The sequence below is a fragment of the Peromyscus maniculatus genome, chromosome 11 (assembly GCF_049852395.1).
Source record: "Peromyscus maniculatus bairdii isolate BWxNUB_F1_BW_parent chromosome 11, HU_Pman_BW_mat_3.1, whole genome shotgun sequence".
Lineage (NCBI taxonomy): Eukaryota > Metazoa > Chordata > Mammalia > Rodentia > Cricetidae > Peromyscus > Peromyscus maniculatus.
Window position 1 is genome coordinate 21,114,477 of NC_134862.1, and position 20,866 is coordinate 21,135,342.

General features: G+C 42.1%; 1 protein-coding gene across 1 annotated transcript in view; it reads left to right on the forward strand.

Annotated features, from left to right (window-relative positions):
• The window catches only part of Phlpp1 (PH domain and leucine rich repeat protein phosphatase 1), a 207,023-nt gene that overhangs the window by 124,990 nt on the left and 61,167 nt on the right, over positions 1-20,866 (forward strand). Inside the window, exon 5 of the mRNA XM_006995013.4 lies at positions 20,524-20,670. Within this exon, the coding sequence (XP_006995075.2) occupies positions 20,524-20,670 (147 nt within the window). The remainder of the gene's footprint in view (positions 1-20,523; positions 20,671-20,866) is intronic.

A 20,866-nucleotide genomic window follows, 5' to 3' on the forward strand; every position in this document is an offset into this window, starting at 1 on the left:
TGTTACAGAGCAAAGACAGTGAGCGTGTCTTTTCTCCAGGGCGTGTCAGTGTTACCTGAGAGGAATCCTTGGCTTCTGTCTGAGTCATGCATGCCAAGATCGAGAGAGCTGAGTGGGGAAGAGAACCAGAATCTCAAAGTTAAACGTGGATTTTTGTCTAGTCCTCTTGTTTGCGAAACAATGTGTTTTGCTGTGCCTGATATCTTTGAACCGGTAATTCTCTGGTTTATTTTCTTCAGCAATAAACTCCCCAGCTGGAATTGGGGAGAGAATCTGGTATTTAATGTCTTGTTATATAATCTTTTGACACTTTTTTTTAATAGATGTGTAACAAAATACAGGACAGGCCTAGACAGGCATGTGCATCCTGGTGGGTTCCTACCAGATACACACATCCATGTAACTAACTACTGCCCATATTGAGAAGTAGATTGTTATCAGCACACAGCAACCCTCTGTTAACAATGATGATCTCTGTCCTGGCCTCTAACACTGAATCAGTCTTACTTGTTTATATACTTGATATAAATGGATCATACAGTGAGTGCATGTATCAAGTTTCTTTCATATATTACTCTTTGTAAAAAGCAAAGCATAGTATTTCTCTCAGCAGTCCAGACTGGCCAACTCAAATGACCTGATTTATGGTGTAAGGTTATCACATTATACACTATAAAAATGCTGTTTTGTTCTCTGTTGCTTTAAGACTGAGCAGGTGTGACTAAGAGGCTTGGTCTGTGAGGTCAGAGATGCTGGGCTGCCATTATGTTGCCCTTGAGAAAACAAACAAACGAGGCTTCACACTAAATCCTCCTTCAACATCTTACTGTGCAGTACTCATGGGACAGCCATTATTCAAATTTTTTCAAAGTAATAAAATAATAATGCATATATAATATATATTACACACTCCGTTTTCTACTACTGTTAGCACTCACTCTTCTCTACAGCTCCTTTTCATACATTCATGTCTCCCTACAACTTCCTTTCTTACATTAATGTCTTTTTGTTCTGTTTGTGAGTTATTGAATTTAACCAGGGCTCTCTTGTGTCTGTAGATTTGGAACTGTCCATTGGAGCCTGGTGGGCTCACTTGTGGGTACACACCTGAAGAGAATAATCGCTCCTCTTGCAGACTCCATCAGTAGCCAATGGTTAGCAGGGAAGAGTGGGACCCCGAGTCCCTCTTTGACAGGTCCAGTCTTGTGAAGCCCATAGAGGCCACTTGAGTTGCTATCGGGGTCATGATTGCAGTGGCTGTGACATACCCAGGCTGTCTTTCAAAGTCTAAATCCTGCTTAGACTGAGTATTTAACCACCACTCATTCTCTGCACCTAGGGCACCCGTGAGGCTTCTGCACACCCACTCAGTAATGTACATTTTTAATGCTGTTTTGAGATGCCATACATTGTTGCCCAATTTTTATTTGTGTATATATAAGAAATTTGTAATAATAAGTATCTAGTGTATATTTCACTTGGGAACATGTTTCAGAGGTAACAAAGAATAATTTATTTTTATATTTTAACCAAACCTTAAGGAATTAAATTTTAAGCTAGTATTAAGACAAATTCTGATACCAGTATTTTAGGAGGAAATTTTATGTACAGTAAAACAGATGAGTTCTTTTTAAAGTAGAGTGTATCTTAAATTTTCCTCTAAATATAAATACTCACTTTAAACAAATGATCAATTTTCAAAGAACATTTAATTGGTATTTGCACCAGCATTCTAAGTTTGGGAAGTGACACAGGTCAGCACTTTCAGAGGGAACACCCTGTTCTGGGGTCTCCCACTGAAAACACTGTCTCGGGTCTCCCACTGAAAACACTGTCTCGGGTCTCCCACTGAAAACACTGTCTCGGGTCTCCCACTGAAAACACTGTCTCGTGTCCACCACTGAAAACACTGTCTCGTGTCCACCACTGAAAACACTGTCTCGGGTCCACCACTGAAAACACTGTCTCGGGTCTCCCACTGAAAACACTGCTCTCGGGTCTCCCACTGAAAACACTGCTCTCGGGTCTCCCACTGAAAACACTGTCTCGGGTCTCCCACTGAAAACACTGCTCTCGGGTCTCCCACTGAAAACACTGTCTCGGGTCTCCCACTGAAAACACTGCTCTCGGGTCTCCCACTGAAAACACTGTCTCGGGTCTCCCACTGAAAACACTGCTCTCGGGTCCACCACTGAAAACACTGTCTCGGGTCCACCACTGAAAACACTGTCTCGGGTCTCCCACTGAAAACACTGTCTCGGGTCTCCCACTGAAAACACTGTCTCGGGTCTCCCACTGAAAACACTGCTCTCGGGTCCACCACTGAAAACACTGTCTCGGGTCCACCACTGAAAACACTGTCTCGGGTCTCCCACTGAAAACACTGTCTCGGGTCCACCACTGAAAACACTGTCTCGGGTCTCCCACTGAAAACACTGCTCTCGGGTCCACCACTGCTTATTTTTCCTTTATTAGCACCTGAACTTTTCAACTTCATATTCAGCATTTAGGGAGGAAAGTGTCAGTAATTCTTGATGGTTTTAATACTTTCTTTCCTGATTCTATGCCACTAGTAACTATCCTGTGTTATTTACATCTTCCTTTTTTATTGGTAGATAGTACTTCACATAGTCAACTACATCTACATCTCCATTTAGATGAACCAAAGAGTCTTAATATAAGCCGTTGCTGTTTGCAATAGATAATTATTTTTAATTAATATTTTTGTAGAGTCAATCAAGAGGACACTTTTTGCTGGTTTTTATTAAAGGACTCTTAAGTTTACTCCTTATATTTTCATTCTACTGGTTCTAATGTGGTAGCTAGTTATATGAGCTTACTTGTACTCAGATAGATTGATGTTCAGCTATTTTACCAAACTCACAGCTTTTTATGTTTTTAATAATTTTTAAATTTGACATTTATTGAAATTTCATGGGTAGGGTCATTGAAGGATCTAGAGTTTGAGTAAAAGGAAGTCAGAACTTTTTGTGTGTCTTACAAGGGTCTCTACCTAATACCAAGAGAAAAACACTCATATTGTTACATACACATGAGAGTGAAGACCTGGAGAAGAGCAAACCTCGCACTTAGATACTAGATTGAGCAAAGTTGTGAAAGAGAAAGAGTAAGGCCCGGAAGAGACAGCCATTGCTTTAACCAGGTCTGCTTGTAGAGATCCCCCAGCCTCGATTCCCATCTCAGAGCTAAGAACGGTTCCTCCTTCCTGGTCTGTGGAGGATCTCCTTCATGAGCATCATCTGTCATCGCTCTTGCTTTCAGGAGAATTGAGGGGAACAGAGGGCATCTGTATTGTCTACTGTTTTTCTTTAGTTCAAAACAACCCTTAAGACACAGAGGCAGGTTTAGGGTTGGTATCTTCTGTCATCCTTCTTAATGGGATGGCAGACTGAGTTCTTTATCATAGTACCTGCAGCCTTTGGAAAGCACAGTGTGGAAAGTGCACTCTTGTTTGAAGCCATTAGTATTCAGCTATTATCAAAAGATTTAAATTTATTCATGTCATTTTGTTAATTTTGTAGCATTTAATATCACTAGAAATTTGTATAAGTGACTTGAAAATCATATATGAATTTTTAATTGTTTTTTCTGTAACACTGGAACATGCACACTCAAAAAAACAAGTGTACCTTTAGATATTTACACAACATTTCTTTCATTAGTGATTTGTTGTTATTGTTGTTTATTGCTGTTGTTCGAGTATGCTAATTTATTCCCTGAAAGCTTCACAGAATTCTATGCAATAGTTTATAAAAGTTGGTTTAAAAAAAAAAAAAAAAAAAAAAAAGCAGGAGCCGGGCGGTGGTGGCGCACGCCTTTAATCCCAGCACTCGGGAGGCAGAGCCAGGCGGATCTCTGTGAGTTCGAGGCCAGCCTGGTCTACAGAGTGAGTTCCAGGAAAGGCACCAAAGCTACACAGAGAAACCCTGTTTCGAAAAACCAAAATAAATAAATAAATAAATAAAAATTTTAAAAAAGCATAGAAATAGTAGTATAACCTTAACTTTTACACATTTGATTTTTGTCTTAGATACTTATAGTATAATTCTCTCTCATAAGGAAATGATTGTTCTGTTTATCCACTTTGCCCAGGTTTGAATTCCTAAAAGGTAGAAATCAGGTTACCCCAGAAATGATTGCTATTGTTAGGTAGACCACTAAGTAAGTACACCGTGAATGAGCAGGTGAGGGGACGGTGGGAACCGCCGTCGGTCACTCACCTCTGTGCCGATCATACTCTAGTTCTTTGTAACAGGCTTTTGTGGCAATCTGTAGAAGAAAGGGAAACTGTTAATTTGCCATTTCTCTTTGGTTGGAGGTTTGATGGAAAAAAAACAAAAAAATAAAAACTAGGTACAATGAGACCACTCAGGAAACATCACACAGAGACTTGAATCAAAGAATTGGTAATAGGAGAAAGAAAAATTAAGTTTTAAATGGACAGTATGATAATGTTTTTTTCTAAAGCAAAAAACAAAAACAAACCCCCCAAATCAAAGCAAAACGCACCACCTGTCTTTGAAATACTTGACATTCTCTTCCACTCCCACCAGAGTGTGCACCCTATTGGAATGTGCACCCTCTTGCCATCACTACCTCCCAAGCCCAGGGCTGACTTCTGTCCCATTTGCCTTTCAAAGCATATTTCCAAAGACATCTTGGAGAGTCTAGTTATTTCCAGTTCTGTGTGCTCGTTTCCTCCTTTGATTTGTAGGCATTCTTTACACTTACGCTCCTGTTACATGCACCTCTTACAGGGAGCATTAGAACTTTTCTAAATTTACATTTATGTAAGTTTCTTGACCATAGGGATGAAGTATCTCTGCTCTTTTTATTCCCTGATTCCCCTTCATATTTAGCCTAGGGATGAACGGAGGAGGAACAAACAGATACAGACATTCAGATGTTGGTTTTCCAGCACCAAGGACAATAGAAGGTTTCCAAAATGCCTTGAGTAATGGAATTCATATATTATAGCACTGTTTAAGGGGACAGTGGTCCCTTAAGATTCCTTTTGGTTGATCACAATATAAAGTGGTACCTAAAGATCAATTTTAGTAACCCTTATGTTAGAATTGATGTGGTATAAATAAATCTGGTATCACCTAAAACAAGGTAAAAATTGCTTCCCATGGAGTGGAGTAAAGACTTGGGGAACTTAGAAGGGAGGAATGGATTTCGTTCCAAGTGGATGTGAAAAGGGGAGAGTGGGGGAGGGGTGGGAGGCAGTGAAGTTGTATGTGCAAGCATGTGTGACATGACAGAGCAAGCCCTGTGGAGGAGCGAGGAGGAACTGCTGACTCGGCTTCAGTTCAAGTTCCTTTCTTCAACAAGTCCCCAGTTTCTCCATTTTTGGTGCCCATGGGATGGGAAACAAATGACCCTATTTCCTGCCCTATTTTCTGTTTTGGGGTAGGAAGTTATTAAATTATTTATCTTTACGACATAACATTTTCAGGCTTTGTTTAAGAAATTGTCTTCTCAGTAGTTTCTGGAAAGTCCTTTCAGCAGTGATAGTGCTCCTAGCAAACTGGAACCAGAAGTGGTGTGCTGGTGTCCTGCTGCTTGCCTACCAGATTTAAGTGAGTAATCAGGACAGTCGGGCCTCATGGGCAGGCTGTAAAGGTTGGAGGTGATCACTAAAGAGAGGGGTCATCCTTGTAAAGGAATAAGGCAGCCAGTGCCACGTGCTGCTGGAGAAATGGAGATTCCCAGCACTGGGGTTGAACCTTGCCAGATGACTAAGGAACTCCATAGAATGTATGGAATGCCCCCTTTCCAGTTCGATAGTACCCACACTGCAAGTTCTTGCACAGCTGGGCTTTGCAGATGGGATTTGGATCCTCGGGGGACACTTGCCATTTCAGAGGCTGCCCGTTTTCCTGCCCTGAGCTCTGGATGAAAGGCAAGCCTTGAGATGGCTTAGGGCTCTGGGTTGTGTGCGCTCCGTCTTCCTTTCTGCTTTCTCTGCCTCCTCAGCTCTGGAAGTCATGGCCTGGTTTCTCTTTTTCTCAGACAGCACTTTCTAAACAAAAAATTTCTGTCACCCAGGCTCTGTTAACTTCGTCAAAGTGTTGACTTTCTGGGGTCTTCTAAGATGCTCTTTAACTTTTATCCCACTTACAGATAAATGTGTGGGCAGTATAGTGACTTTGAAAGCCTCTGGTAGATCGTAATTCAGCTATTTTACTCTGCCCAACTCGATTTTTCTGTTCTTTTAATTAATCTCTTTGCTGTATTCTCCAAGCCTTAACCTAATTTTAAGAGTCCAGTGCTACACATAGCATTTGTAGGTGTTTGCTGTTCTGAGTAAAAGTAGCTGCTCACTCTGTGTCTCCTGAGGGATAAGGATGAGTTCACGTCAGGCCCTCGGATACTCTGCTTTATGGCAGTAGGTGATGAATGCCTTTGTGACTTTGGAATTAAGGAAATCCTTAGCATCATTACTGATGGCTTATGAGATGTGTCTTTCGTGGCTAATGTAAGCACACTGCTAGAGCAGAAAGTGTCTTTGTCTGCCCTTCTCATGACAGACACACTCATTTAATTCCCAATGTTCATACAATACTTGTATAAGTTTTGTAAGCTAAATTCCCAAGAGAGTTTGTTTTTGTCCTAAGTGAGTAATTTTGATGTTGTTTGCCATATGCCATTCAGATAGGAATGGGAGGTTTGGATGATGGCATTGTGCCAGCAGGTTATTGGCAGTTGCCTTCATAAAAGTCAGAACACACCCATCTCTTTCTGATGGTGGTTTAGACTTTGTAATGAACAATAGGTAAACAAAACAACTTGGAGGAAGCCTTGGTTATCCCCTGAATTTGAACCACCCCAACCATGGGAGGGATGACAGGAAGGGAAGGTGTTATTTTTGTGATAAATACAATCCTGCATCCTGGGATGTTTTGTTTCATTTAGTTTGAAGTTTTTCTGGTGTCTCTCTGCTGAGATGCTCTGTGGTTAGGCATTAACCAGCCTTTACCACCACAGGTATTTCTTTTCTGTTTGAATTTGGTCTGCTTAGTATTTCCCAAGTATAGCCTGTAGTTTATGCTCTCTAAATCAGTGTTTCCCAAAATAAGGTTCATGAAGCGCCCACACTAGGCTCACATTGGTGTTTACTGGAGTCGTTGGAACCGCTTCTGTTATCTAAGGCTTCAGTCAGACCCTCCAGGCATGGAGCCAGGAGTCTGTATGATGCTGTTCTCTTTAAACGTTGTCTCTTCGGTCATCACCTGCCTGTCGTACCCTTCAGTGAGATCCCCTCTGTGAACATTCACAATACTCTCTTGGGTAAGTTCCCACCTTCTCCTTCTTCACATGCCTGAAGTTCTTTCCTCAAACATCCCGAGTTCCTGGGGAGTAACAGCCATGTCTCCTTTCTCTCTGTGTGCTCCAGACTCAGCAGTGAGAATTCAGTGAAGGATGCTTTGGTGCCAGAAGCACTTGGTGGCTCTCCTTGGTGACCTTGCGGCATTGTAGTTTCTTTTTCCCTGTGAGATGTGCTTAGCCTGGCTGTGCTGTGGCGCTTCCACCGCTCGTCTCTCCCAGCCCATGTCCGTGACTTAGCTGTGCTCTGGGGCTTTGCTCTTGCTCTCATTCCTTTGGGGATGGGATGCTTTGATGGAGACGGTCTCTGGCTTTCCTTATATATTCTTGCATGAGTCAGCTGGGCTTTTAACCAAGCACACTCACCTCTGTGTTGAGAAAGGAAATGGTGGTCTGTTTTCTGTCTTGTACAGAAATCTTCTAACATTGTTACTTATCTCACTTGTGTGGTAGTTGATGAGAACCTCTTCTGAATAGTGTTGGCAATTAAATCTACTGTTGGGAAGATCTGTTGATTAAAAAAAGAAAGAATTTTGCCATGGACAAATAAAGAAAAGAAGCAAACTCCTAAGAGATTTTAAAGCATAACATGACAACATACTTCTTGATTCTCTGATGACATATTTAAAAATCTACTGACTGCTTTTTTCACATGACTGTCTTGTGAAAAAAAACACTTTGGAGTTGTTTTGATTTAATTTATTATTCTTTTTTTTTTTTTTTTTTTTTTTTTGAGACAGGGTTTTTCTCTGTGTAGCTTTGTGCCTTTCCTGGAACTCACTTGGTAGCCCAGGCTGGCCTCAAACTCACAGAGATTCACCTGCCTCTGCCTCCCAAGTGCTGAGATTAAAGGCGTGCGCCACCACTGCCCGGCTTAATTTATTATTCTTAAGGCAAGTGTGTGTTATGGGTCACATGTAGATGTCAGAGGAAACTTCGGAGTGGGTGCCTTCCTTCCACCTTTACATGGACTCCAGGGATCACACTGAGTCTCCAGGCTTGGAGAGCAAGCCCCTTACCCTCCAAGCATTTCCCCAGCCCTGCAGTGGTTTTCTGTGTGGCCAACTCACTGGACTCCTAGACACTTGCTCCTGTGAACCCATCGTCGCTGTCTTTTGAGCTCTCTTGTTCACCTTGTGGACACAGGGTTAACCTAGTGTAGGGTCTGGTCAGTAAGGGCTCTCTTATTTGAATAGTATTAGAGAAGGATTAAAATATAAACTTGTCATCTAGGGAATGCTTTAATTTGCCATTACAGCAGTATGTCGATTGTAATTATTGCTAACATCAACAGTTCTTTTCCTTTCTTTCGTTACTTCAGAAAATTGATGTTTGGAAGCTGCTTGGTCTGGGGATTGGCCTGCCTTGTAGGGGCAGAGCATGCACTCCTACTTGAGCTGTGGTATCTTATTCTGGGTCTTAATGTCTGCTGCAGTTCTTTTGCTTAGGTTTTGAGCAAATTTTTTGTAGCAGTAGATTTAATTTTTAAGCCAAGTGAAATATTCGTATATTTATTTTTGTTTTCTAGTCATATGAAAAGGTGTCATGTTTATTTTGCTGGCTCCAAGAGTCGTTTATGGTGTTGAGAATTCAGAGAGGGCGGTTTCTGTTTATGTTAACTTTAATGTTGAGAACTTGGTTGTTCGCCATATTTGCATCTGAGTACTTCTGAGCCCAGAAGGCAGGCGGTGCTCCCTGGCCTGAGAGACTGGTGGACTGCTCAGCTCTCGGGGCAGAAGGCCATATAGAAATCCATGTGGATCCATGTCAGAAGCTGTAAAGGGCTGACATGTGCCAAGAAAATGAGAAGAGATGAAAGTTCAGTCACAGGGCAGTAGCTTTGGGGTGTGCATGCCAGAAGATGAGTCATGCCTTCTGAGGAAGAGCTGTTCCTAGTGATGCTGAGGCTGGCCTTGGGAGCCAAGGGTTTTTCATGTCCACCAATCACAGACAGCCCAAAGAAGACCACAGGGGAGGAGGTATCTCCTATTAATCCATGCTGCATCCAGGAGCATGAGCCTCTCCCATACGCACATCGTGACATGTTTCTCTTATTCTCTCCCAGTGTATAAATTAGCTACTAAAAAGAAAATAGACTGTTCCTACCAGTCTACCACAGATGTCATGAGAGCAGAAAGGGGACCATTGGGAGAGGAAGGGAGCCAGCAGGGGACAGGGAAAATTGAAAAGTGCAATATACACTGTATATGAAAATGCCATAATACAGTATATAAACTAAACATGAGTAATAAAGAAAGAGTAAATGTGGTACAGAATTAAGATAAAAATGGAAATTATAGAAAGTGTGTAAATATTAAAAGAAATTCTAAGTGGCTTATATCACTCTGGGATGAAGTACAAAAACCTTCTTAATGAAAAAAACAACAACAACAAAACCCTAGACTCCATAAAGGGAAGAATAACAAATTTGAGCCAAAATGAATTAAAAATGAATGTGCAGCAAGAGGCACCCTGGTTAACCGCATGAAAACTACAAGGAGGGATGTTTATAACATACTATATGCAGACCATACGCGCAGAGCTCCTCAGACTTTTTAAAAGCCCAGTAAAAAAGTGGGCACATGATGGGTGTGTCTTGGGGAGACATTCTGTGACTATCAATCCCCTTTGTAAAAAGCTGAGCTTCTCTGAGAAGTACAGATGAAATCAACTCTCATCTCTGGTCTGTCGTATTAGAAACAAGCGAGAGACTTGAACTCTGGATAGGAGTGGAGGAGTGGAGGAACTCCTAATGGCTGATAGGAAGAATGAGTTTGTACCATGTATTGAAATGTAAGTGATACACATTCTTCATTCCATCAGTTATACTTTTAGAAATACAAATTCACAGTCCCCTTTCAAAACATTAAGAGCCCATTTGTGTTTTGGAATCTAGAGATTTTTCAGATTGTATAAAAATACAGCTCACATAGTATAGCTTATACAACACCATCCACAGGGTGGGCTTGGAGACAGACTGGCCTTTTGCTTTCTGGAGAACAAATGAATATTCATGTCAGTAGTTCATCTTTGGTACCAGATGAGTCAATGCCAGAGTTTTCAATTTTTTTTCCTTCAGGATCTTTTAGATTTCAGAATTATGGCTAAAGCATAGCCCAAGCAATAAAATTGAAATCGTCAGTACACCGGGTGTGGATGTGAACTAAACTCCCAGGCGATGATGGAATTGGAAAGAGTAGGATAAGCTTCTATAGTTTGCTGTGCTAAAGTGAGCATGGGATATTTTAGTTATCAAATCAAAGCAGCCCTCTTGTGGAAGCACTGTCAGTGAGTGTTCTCAGTTCTGGCCGCCTGGCAGCTCTCCACTGAGGCCACCGGAGCTCTTAAGGCCTTTCAGAACTGGTGCAGAGTGAGGACGAAGCCCCCAGCTAAGTTCATGGCTAGTCTTCACATAGTTCCTTCATGACTTACATTGAAGCCACATTTTCAGTTTATAAGTATGTTCCACACTAGGGAAACCACAACTTAAAACAAGAGCTGCTGCTCTGAAATGGAAATCCTTTCACCTATAGGATTGTTTTCAACTTCCCTCAGTGATGTTGGACAATGATGAAAGAAAATGGACTGGGGATATGACTCACTAGTCTAGCACTTGTTGTTTAACATGCAGATTTTACCCTAATAGTATAATCGTAATAATAATGATGGAGACATGGTTCAAGAAAGTAGTACTGGTTTTTCTCTGCCTCATTGAGTACACTGTCGTGCTCACTCTGAGTACGTATGGGTAGGATTGAAATAGGGCTACCAGGACAAACGGCACCGCTCACCTGAGAGCTTGTAGCTGACATGAGTCCTTGGGTTCAATCCCTAGCACTAAGCCCTTACCAAAACAAAATCTAGCCACTTCCATCGTAAATGTACTTGATTCTTGGATGAAAATATATAAACTTACATGTAACAAAGACTAATTAATATCATGTCTGAAATAATCATCATACTATTTGGTTTTATCTCCTAAACATGTACAAATACATATAGCCATTTGTGTAATGTACAAAAAGAACTTTGAATATGTTATTGAGTGTAGATAGATTGAATACATTCTAAGAAACTAGAAAATCAAGCATGTTTTATAACCATGACAAATAAGCCCAGAAGGAAAAAGCTCATGAAGATTGGCAGGAGTTTGTTTTATTTTTGTATTTATTCAGGTCTCTCAACTTGGACGCTCTAGAACACTTGCTTTTTTCCTTTCCAGCCCTTGGATAAAAATGGTTCTACCTCATTTACTGTGGGAGATATTTGCTCCTAAGTAGTTCTTTGGAAGCCAGAATGAAATAAGCTTGCAGCTCTGGTTGCCCTGTTTTACAAACTCTTACAGCTGATAAATGACAGTAGAAACATTATGTACAAAAATTGGTGTGTTTTGCTTTTCTAATCAGTTTAAGAAGCTGACTAGCCGGGCGGTGGTGGCGCACGCCTTTAATCCCAGCACTCGGGAGGCAGAGCCAGGCGGATCTCAGTGAGTTCAAGGCCAGCCTGGGCTACCAAGTGAGTTCCAGGAAAGGCGCAAAGCTACAGAGAAACCCTGTCTCGAAAAGCCAAAAAAAAAAAAAAAAAAAAGAAGAAGAAGAAGCTGACTAACTACTCTTCTCTTTTGTAGATTTAAATATTTTTAGCTTAAGGGAGTAGTCACAAAATTATACCTCAAAATTTAGTTTAAAAAACTTATTTAAAACTAAGTATAGTCAGTGTCTTAGTTAAGGTTACTGTTGCTGTGATGAAATACTATGACCAAAAGCAAGTTGGAGAGAAAAGAGTTGATTTGGCTCACACTTCCACATCACTGTTCATCACTGAGGGAAGTCAGGACAGGAACTCAAACCCGACAGGAACCTGGAGACAGCAGCTGATACAGAGGCCATGGAGGAGTGTAGCTTATTTATTGGCTTGCTCTCCATGGAGCAGAACCCAGGACTACTAGCTCTGTTGGCTGGTCCATCCCCCATCCATGACTAATTAACAAAATGTCCTACAGGCTTGCCTATAGCCAATCTTAGGGAGGCATTTCTCAGTTGAGGCTCTCTCCTCTCTGATGACTCCAGCTGGTGTCAAGTTGACATCAAGTTAGACAGCACACACTAACACATTTGCATAAGGGGAAGGGACAAAAGTAATGGTTGCTGTTTCCTCAACAGCAGTTTTGAGGGCAGCTTTTTCTCTCCGTGGCTTTTTAGTTGTGTCTGTGAAACTGTGGAAAGGAACAGGTAAGGACTTAGTGACAAGGACCAATAGACAACACCCTTACATGGACTTTGGACATTTCCTTTTCAGTTTCAGTGCTATTAGAATGTAAATAGAGTAAGGGATGCAAATGAGGAACTGCCATCCATCTGACTGTCCAGCCCTGACCTGTTGAAGGGTTCTTGAATGGAAGAGTGAGGAATTGAGAAATAATAGGAAGAAATATAGACATATACCAAGAAAAAGACAGAGACAGGATAGCTTTGGGAGGGCCCTGGGTCAATACCCAATCACCTGGAGTTTATTCCTAATGGGCTTTTATACATCAGCAAGGGGAGAGGCAAGAGCCCCTTTCAAGATCAAAGTACAAAGTACAAACAAGTGTAGACCCTTTCTTAATTCTCTAAACACCTGGTAGCCACGCCTTCTTGTAATTGACTTTGAAGTGTAAGACACCTGATAACCTTGCCTTTGGCCAAAACATCCTATTATGCAGCCTTTGGAGAGCAACTTAACTTTGACTCTCTGACCTTGAGTCAAAATGGAAACAAACCACAAGTTGGAATCTTTGTGGGCTCCCACACCTAACCAGTAGTGCATTCCACTAACGTGTCCCTGACCCCACTTTGCACCTGTCACTTGAGGCCCCATTCCTAACAAGTAATCCTACTTTGGTATACTTGGGGGCTTTTTTCCCCCCCAAGACAGGGTCTCTCTGTGTAGCTTTGTGCCTTTCCTGGGACTCACTTGATAGCCCAGGCTGGCCTCGAACTCACGGAGATCCGCCTGCCTCTGCCTTCTGAGTGCTGGGATTAAAGGCATGTGCCACCACTGCCCATCTCTATTAAATTCTTAACAGCGATGTGTTGAAAGGTGGTAGAGTTAAGGCTGTATCCAGGAGTCACACAGCTTTTTCATAGCACTTTACCTGTGAGCTTGAGAAATAAGATAACTTCAGAGTCTTCCTCTAGTCTTGATTTTTTAAAAAAAAACTACCTGAAATTAGGACAATGCCCACTTAGTCTGTTCTAACTGTACTAGTACACTTTACAGTGAGTAATTGACAGGCAGCATGAATTTATTCTTCATAATTCAATAGATACTGGAATGCCTAAAACCAGTGTACCATACCAGTAGGTTTGGTATTTATTGGAGACTTACTTTTAAATGGGTACTTTCTCCCTGAATTCTCACATGGTGAGACATTAATATATAATGACATTAATCCTATTTATGTGGGTAGAGCTTTTACATTGGTGTTAAGTTTCAGTATAAGGATTTAGGGCTTCGGGAGGATAGATGTTTACACCACAGCATGCACTTAACATTCTTTATCTTTGAGACTGTATGTGCTGTGAGGTGTGTGTGTGTGTGTGTGTGTGTGTGTGTGTGTGTGTAAAATAACTATCTTGGTTACTTTTCTATTTCTGTGGTAAAACACATAACAAAGGCAACTTATAGAAGAAGGTGCTTAATTTGGGGCTCATGGTTGCAGAGGGCCAGAGCCCATGGCCATCATGGTGGGGAGCAGGGCAGCAGGAGGTAGGCATGGTGCTGGAGCAGTAGTTGAGAGCTCACTTCTTGAGATACAATCACTAGGTAGAGAGGGACACTGAGGATGTGTGAGTCTTTTGAAATTTCAAACCTCCAGTTTGAATACACTTCCATTAACACAGCCACACCCTCCAGTCTTTCCAAACAGTTCTGCCAGCTGAGACCAAGGATGTAAATACACAGGCCATTCTTATTTAGACCACTGCAGATACACATATTCTCTCACTGTAATAAGTGCAACAAGATCAGTCTTCCCCTATTATTATACAATAGTTGTTACAATCATCATTAAAATATTTATTTTTTTTACTAATCTAAACTCTGTAATGCTTTGATTCTCTTCTTATGTATATTGAACAGTTATAAGGAGATATCTGTAGCCTGAGTGAATACAATAGAATTGAAATGCTAGTTTAAAATAAGTTTTTTTTTTAAAAAAAAAAAAAAACGAAAGAAAACTATTTTGCTGAATGCTCATGTTCAGCTTTTTTCTTACAAATCAGCTAGTTTTATTTTAGAACTGGTTTTGTATACACATTATTATCTGGCATTTTGAGCTGAAAGTTTTTTTTTTAAGACTCATTTTAGTGTGTGTGTGTGTGTGTGTGTGTGTATGTTCAAGTGTGTGTATGCCTGTAGGAAATGAAGAGGGTTGTGGAATCCTGGAGTGTAGGAGGAGGTGGGGAACTGCCTAGGGTGGGTGTTGGGAAACAAACTGCAGTCCTCTACAGGAACAGTGCTCTAGCCCACTAAGACATCTCCCCAGCCTCTTGCAATTAACATTTTATATTGTGTTTTGTTATAGGATGTGTGATTTCTAGTCTTCTTCTGTGCTGGTACCCTGGCTGTCTCTCCTTTTAAGTGAGCAAATGATGAAAAGTTAGCTGGTCATTTTGATCTCTATCTCCCAGAGCATGCTCATTGTCTCTCCTTTTTATCACCATTGAAATACCAGAGGGAGGTGCGTTCTGTGTGGACACCCCTGCGGTCTCTTTCTAACAGGAGTTTTGAGATTGCAATGCTGTAAACTGTTTTATGCATATACAGAAAACTGACTCCAGGAAAGCTGAGGGTTAGAGTTGCTGAGACAAAAGAAATGTATTATTGTTGGTGCGTTATGGACAGGACCTCGGGTTTTTGGAACTAATCTTTACTCTCACTCTGCTGCTTGTTTTTGTTTCTGTTTTTCCCCTTGGGAAAGTTTTGAGCGTTGGCTGTTGAGGGATGAGCCAGGGTGTGAGATGTGTCCAGAAGGGACTTGTGAGAGTACTTGTCAATCAGAGTCAGCTCTCACAGTTCACAGCTCTAGATAAGAATGTAAGTGGAGAGCTGGGCAGCACAAGCCTTTACTCCCAGCACTGGGGAGGCAGAGCCAGGTGGATCTCTGTGAGTTCAAGGCCAGTCTGGTCTACAGAGCGAGATCCAGGACAGGCACCCAGACTACATGGAGAAATCCTGTCTCGAAAACCAAAAAAAAAAAAAAAAAAAAGAATGTAAGTTGAGGCCCACATACCATGTATTTGAATGTTCAAATTATAGTCGAGCTACAAAACTGTGAACTTGTTCTTTCTGTAATGTCATGTGTACGGTGTCCTGTAAGCATAGATTCAGATTAGATATGCACACACTCTGGGCTCCAGAACTGTGTGTAACAGCAGCCTGCACCTCGTCTCATCTCTAGTTCCATTTTTTCCCTTATATGAGTGTGATACTGCAGCCCAGGTATTCAAGCTCTGTGTACTGTGAGCCTGTGGGTGTGCATGTAGGAGAGAGGGTAGGACCAGGGAAGAGACCCTCACAAGCTTTGGAAATATAACATTGGGTGAGAAATTTGAGGTATTGCCTTTTATTCCTATTATGGAAAAGATTTCTCCACATTAAATAACCTTAAACTCATTGATTCCTGCATTATGAGAAGCATAGATGAAACAGGTGAAATAATTTTAGTGAGATATTTTGTTTAATCCAGTATACCTGTGGTGGTTTGGATAGGTATGGCCCCATCGACTGGTGTATTTGGGTGCTTGGCCCTTAGGGAGTTGCACTATCCCATAGGGAGTGGCACTGTTAGGAGGAGGTGTGGCCTTGCTGGGAGTTCATTAGAGGATGCTTGGCCCCAGGCTTAAGGACCATTGTTGTTACCTAAATCCTCTGTCATTGAGTTTATTCAGAGAAGAATTGCACTTCCTTTTCTTTATATTTATAGATAGCAGTCTCTAATACAAAATAAATGAGGGGCACTTGTTAAGAGCCTCCTTTCCACTTGAGCATGTCGGCTGGTTTGACTCTTCCACTCCTGTTTATTCCCAAGGATAGAGATCCAGTATATTCTTTTGCATAGATGAGTTTCTCTTCGCCTTGCTGCATTCTGGTCTTCTCCAAAAGCCAGGCCTGGTGCTCCTCCTGAACACTTGCTGACTCCGAAATCCTTACTCTCCACTTTCTGGGAATCTATGTGTAGCAGATCAGTTTCTGTCCCAGAAGGTCTTTTTTAACTCTCAGTTGAAGAGTGTGCAGAACTTCAAGCTGTACCCTGTTCTTACCAAGTGTGGAAAGCATCTAGAAAGAGGGCCATGGTTTTGCTTGAATGGGAACACTGGTTTCATCTGCAACAGTGAGGAGAGATGTCTGAGGGAAAGCTTTGATATTTGAGGGGAGGAAAGGAGGAGCAAGTACCAGGTAAATTTGAGTTACAGATTTTTTTTTTTTTAAGCATGAGTATCTCCCATGCAATATTTGAGATGTACTTAATGAGAAAAAAAAATCATTGTCTGTAAGTCATATTAAATGGTGTCTGTAGTTTATCTGGCAACCCTATTCCAGGGCTCCTTTGCCTTCTCGAAAACTGAAGAACATCAGTAGCCTTCCTTTATATGAACTCTATATGCTGATATTTTACTTAATTAGAAATTTAAACAAATTTATATATAAAAACCAAGAGAAGATGTTTAAATAATACTGATATTTTTAATGAAAATCATTTTTTCAACTTTCTTTATATTTATTCTTTGTGCTTTTTTTTTTTTTTTTTTTTTTTTTGGTTTTTGAGACAGGGTTTCTCTGTGTAGCTTTGCGCCTTTCCTGGAGCTCACTTGGTAGCCCAGGCTGGCCTCGAACTCACAGAGATCCGCCTGGCTCTGCCTCCCAAGTGCTGGGATTAAAGGCGTGCGCCACCACCGCCCGGCTCTTTGTGCTTTTATACCATGTGTCCTGATCCCACCCATCTCTCCCGCCCCCCAAATAAAATTTAAGAGAAAAACGGGGCAGGGTAGGGGGGAGGAAGGGGAAAATCTTGTCATGGAAGCTGCAGTGTGACACAGTGAGTCACGCAGTTGCCCCCTTTATCCACACATTTTTACATGCACGTGTTCACCTCAAGGAATCATTGGCCTGGTTTGAGGTCCCTGGTCTCTGCTACACTATCAGCACTGATCCCTCCCTGTGACTCTTCCTGGACATCCCATTGCTGTGCTGTGTAGTGGAGATCCTGCAGCCCTGGATCTGCAGGACCAATCCCCCTCCCCCCAATGTTCCAGCAGATCACAGATGGGGTGGATGTTGGGTTGGGCCAACACATAACCCTGATTCTGGGCCTGGGTAGTTGCAGGGTTGGTCAGCCTGTCAGCTCTCCCCTGTCCTCACCACCACCTCTGCAGCAATGCCCTGGCTAGTTCACTTCTTGCAGTGATGAGCAAGGGGCAGGCCCGGTTCTTGTGCTTTGAGTCCTAAGGGTGAGTTCTCCCATACTTTCAGGGCCAGTGCTACTGTGTTGCCCAGATGGGGTGTAGGGGCTGATCTCACAAGTGCTGCAACTGGTGAGGGGCAGGAGCTCTTACAACCTCAGGGCCAGCTCTTCCACCTGCCTCAGGCATTTATGAGCCTGGCGGGGGTGGAGGTGTGTGGGGGTGGGTGGGTTAAGACATCTCTCTCCCCCCATGCTGCCACATGACAGATGACATCAGGGCTGGCTCACCCACACCTCCGCCAACAAGGTCAGCTCTACTGTGCTGAAATGCAGGGTCCTCTTTCCCCAGTGCAGCAGCTGGAAGAGGGGAGGGTCAGCTTCCTCTTCGCCACAGGTGGCAGGGTCAAGGAAATGAAAACCATTTTACATAATACAAATATCAAAATGGATGTCACTGTTTTCTCTTATAAATCTATGGCTTTCTGTCTGCATTCTCTGGGTTGAAGTCAGTCAGATGTGCCTTCACAAGGATGTGCAATCTGAAAAGTCTGCTCGATTCCTGAAAGAGCAAGAGTAGCACAAAGCAAGTTGGAATCCTTGTATTGTAAAAATAGTTTTGACTTTGGATTTAATGAGAACCCCCTTTGGAGGTCGCCCGAGCACCTTTGCCAACCACTGCACTGAGAATAGCCGAGCCTGTCAGCTCTTTTTGTATTTGAGAAACTGGAGGTAAGCAGATGGAGAATCAGCAGTCTCTTTGAAATTCTAATGGACCAAAGTACACTATTAAAAACAACTTTGTAGATGTAACCAACCATCTTATTAAATAAGAAACACAGAACCAATGCAAAGAAGAAAGCCAAGAGGTCAGAGCTAAGAGCCTTACTCTTCTTGCTTCACCAATCCTCTTAAGCCAAGAGAGACCTACTTCCTGTGTGTTTGTCTTTATATAGACTTTCTGTTCTTACTTCTCATTGGTTGTAAACCCAACCACATGACCGCCTCGTCACTGCCTGTCTGTACAGACCTCCAGATCTTCTATGGTTGGTATGAGATTAAAGGCATGTGTCTCCATGCTGGCTGTATCCTTGACCACACAGAGATCTACCTAGCTGTGCCTACCAAGTGCTGGGATTAAAGGCATGTGGCACGAACGCCCAGCTCTGCTATGGCTTGCTATTAGCTCTGACTCCCAGGCAACTTTATTTATTAACATACAAATAAAATCACATTTCAGTACAAATAAAATATCACCATACAACTTAAAATGACAATTCAGTTAAACAATAATTATTTCCCTTTTTTCAGTATTCTTAGGACTAGATCTATATTTATGCATCCAGTAAGATAGCTGTTATTTAAAAGCCATGGTAACACTTTGGCCTTGTTCAGTAGGTGTGTCATCAGTTTTCTATGTTGAATAAAACTTTACATTTCTTTTGGACTACATCTTTATTGTTATCATAAATTTCAGTAAGTAGGTAATGTAATCATATGTCTGTTCCTGGCAGAATGTAAACTGCCGGAGTCTTTGGCTATGGGCAGTTCCTGAAAGAATTAACTAATTCTCTTCTCGTATAGAAAAGTGATGTCCAGAGTGTAAATATGAGCACACAGAGACGTAAAAGCTAAAGACAGCTCCTTAAGTTACTTGGACAACTAAGAAAATTAAAGGACATTATCAGAAATAGAACAGGCAAAAAGATATATTGGGGTAGGGTAAAGATTTGATAAGTTTACTTTTTGATGGAAGAGGTAGGTAGCTCAGAGCAGAGACAGTTTGTGATTGGATTGAGCAAGCTGTTGAGGTAGCAGTGAGATTCCCCAGGCAGGTGCTTTTAGAGAAAGAAGAAGACACAGAACACACTGGCTGTGGATGCCAGTCTGGAGAGGGAAGGAGAGCTAAGGGCAAGATGGTCATAGGAAGGAAGACTATTAAGGAGAGTCAGGAAGGAGCTCTGAAGAAAATGTCATCGAGATGAAGGGAGGTCTTGGAGAAGGCTGTGTGGGCAGCAGCAGCAAGTGCTATGTGGAGATGGTGGTAACTGGCTCCTGAATCTGACACCACAGAGCCTTGGGCATCTAGTGTTAGCATTTAGACATCTGAATTGGCCTGCCCTTAGGGTCCTCCCTTATAAAAGGTGGGCCTTGACCACTTTGCATCTCTTTGTCTTTCTCTTCCTTAGCTCCTAGTCCCCAGGAACTGTCTGTGCCTCCTTCTCTGCCCCTCCCCTCCCCTCAATAAACCTCCCATGTGGGCCCTGTTGTGTGGAGTGACTCCTTCTTGCCGATGTTAAAATACAGCATCTAGGAAACTGGCTTTGATTGTTTGTTGTACTGGGTTGGGGTTGGAGTTAAGAACAAATTTTGGACTTGTCTGAAATGACAGAGAGCTCTCGTCATTTCCTCATTTGCTTGCTCTGGCTCCCTCACAGGACATTTACTTGACTGTTAATTGTGTAAGGACAATAGAGTTTAAAGAGTTGTTCCGGTAGAACTTATTCCTCAGTCAGCCTGATTTTACAGCAACAAATCTTCTTGACTATGTTTACATTTTAGGTAAAACACTGTCCTTGGAGTCAGATCTGCTCTCTGGCTTTGCTCCTCCCTAGACCTCTAAGGGCTGGAGTTCTACCTAGTCAGATCAGGGAGTAGAGCAGGATTATCCTCCAGGCTGTACCATGCATGTGTGACATTTGTTTCTTCTTTCTGTTTTGTTGTGATAGGTTCACCAAGTTGAAGAGCCTTAACCTTTCCAATAACCACCTAGGAGCCTTTCCGTCCGCAGTCTGCAGCATTCCAACCCTAACAGAGCTGAATGTGTCTTGCAATGCTCTTCGAGAGGTCCCCGCAGCTGTCGGAGCGATGCAGAAGTGGGTACTTTAAACACAGGGGTGTCTGGGAAGCTCCACGGAAGTTGCACATCATATTAATTTGTTATGTTTGCCAGGGAAGCCTCACATCTAGCAGTAAGGCGTGTGTAGTGTGTGTAGAGCTCACTTGTTAAGAGTTTAGGTTTTCAGAGTGTTGTAAAAACTAAAATACAGTTGTTTTGAACTGCAGTCCCTA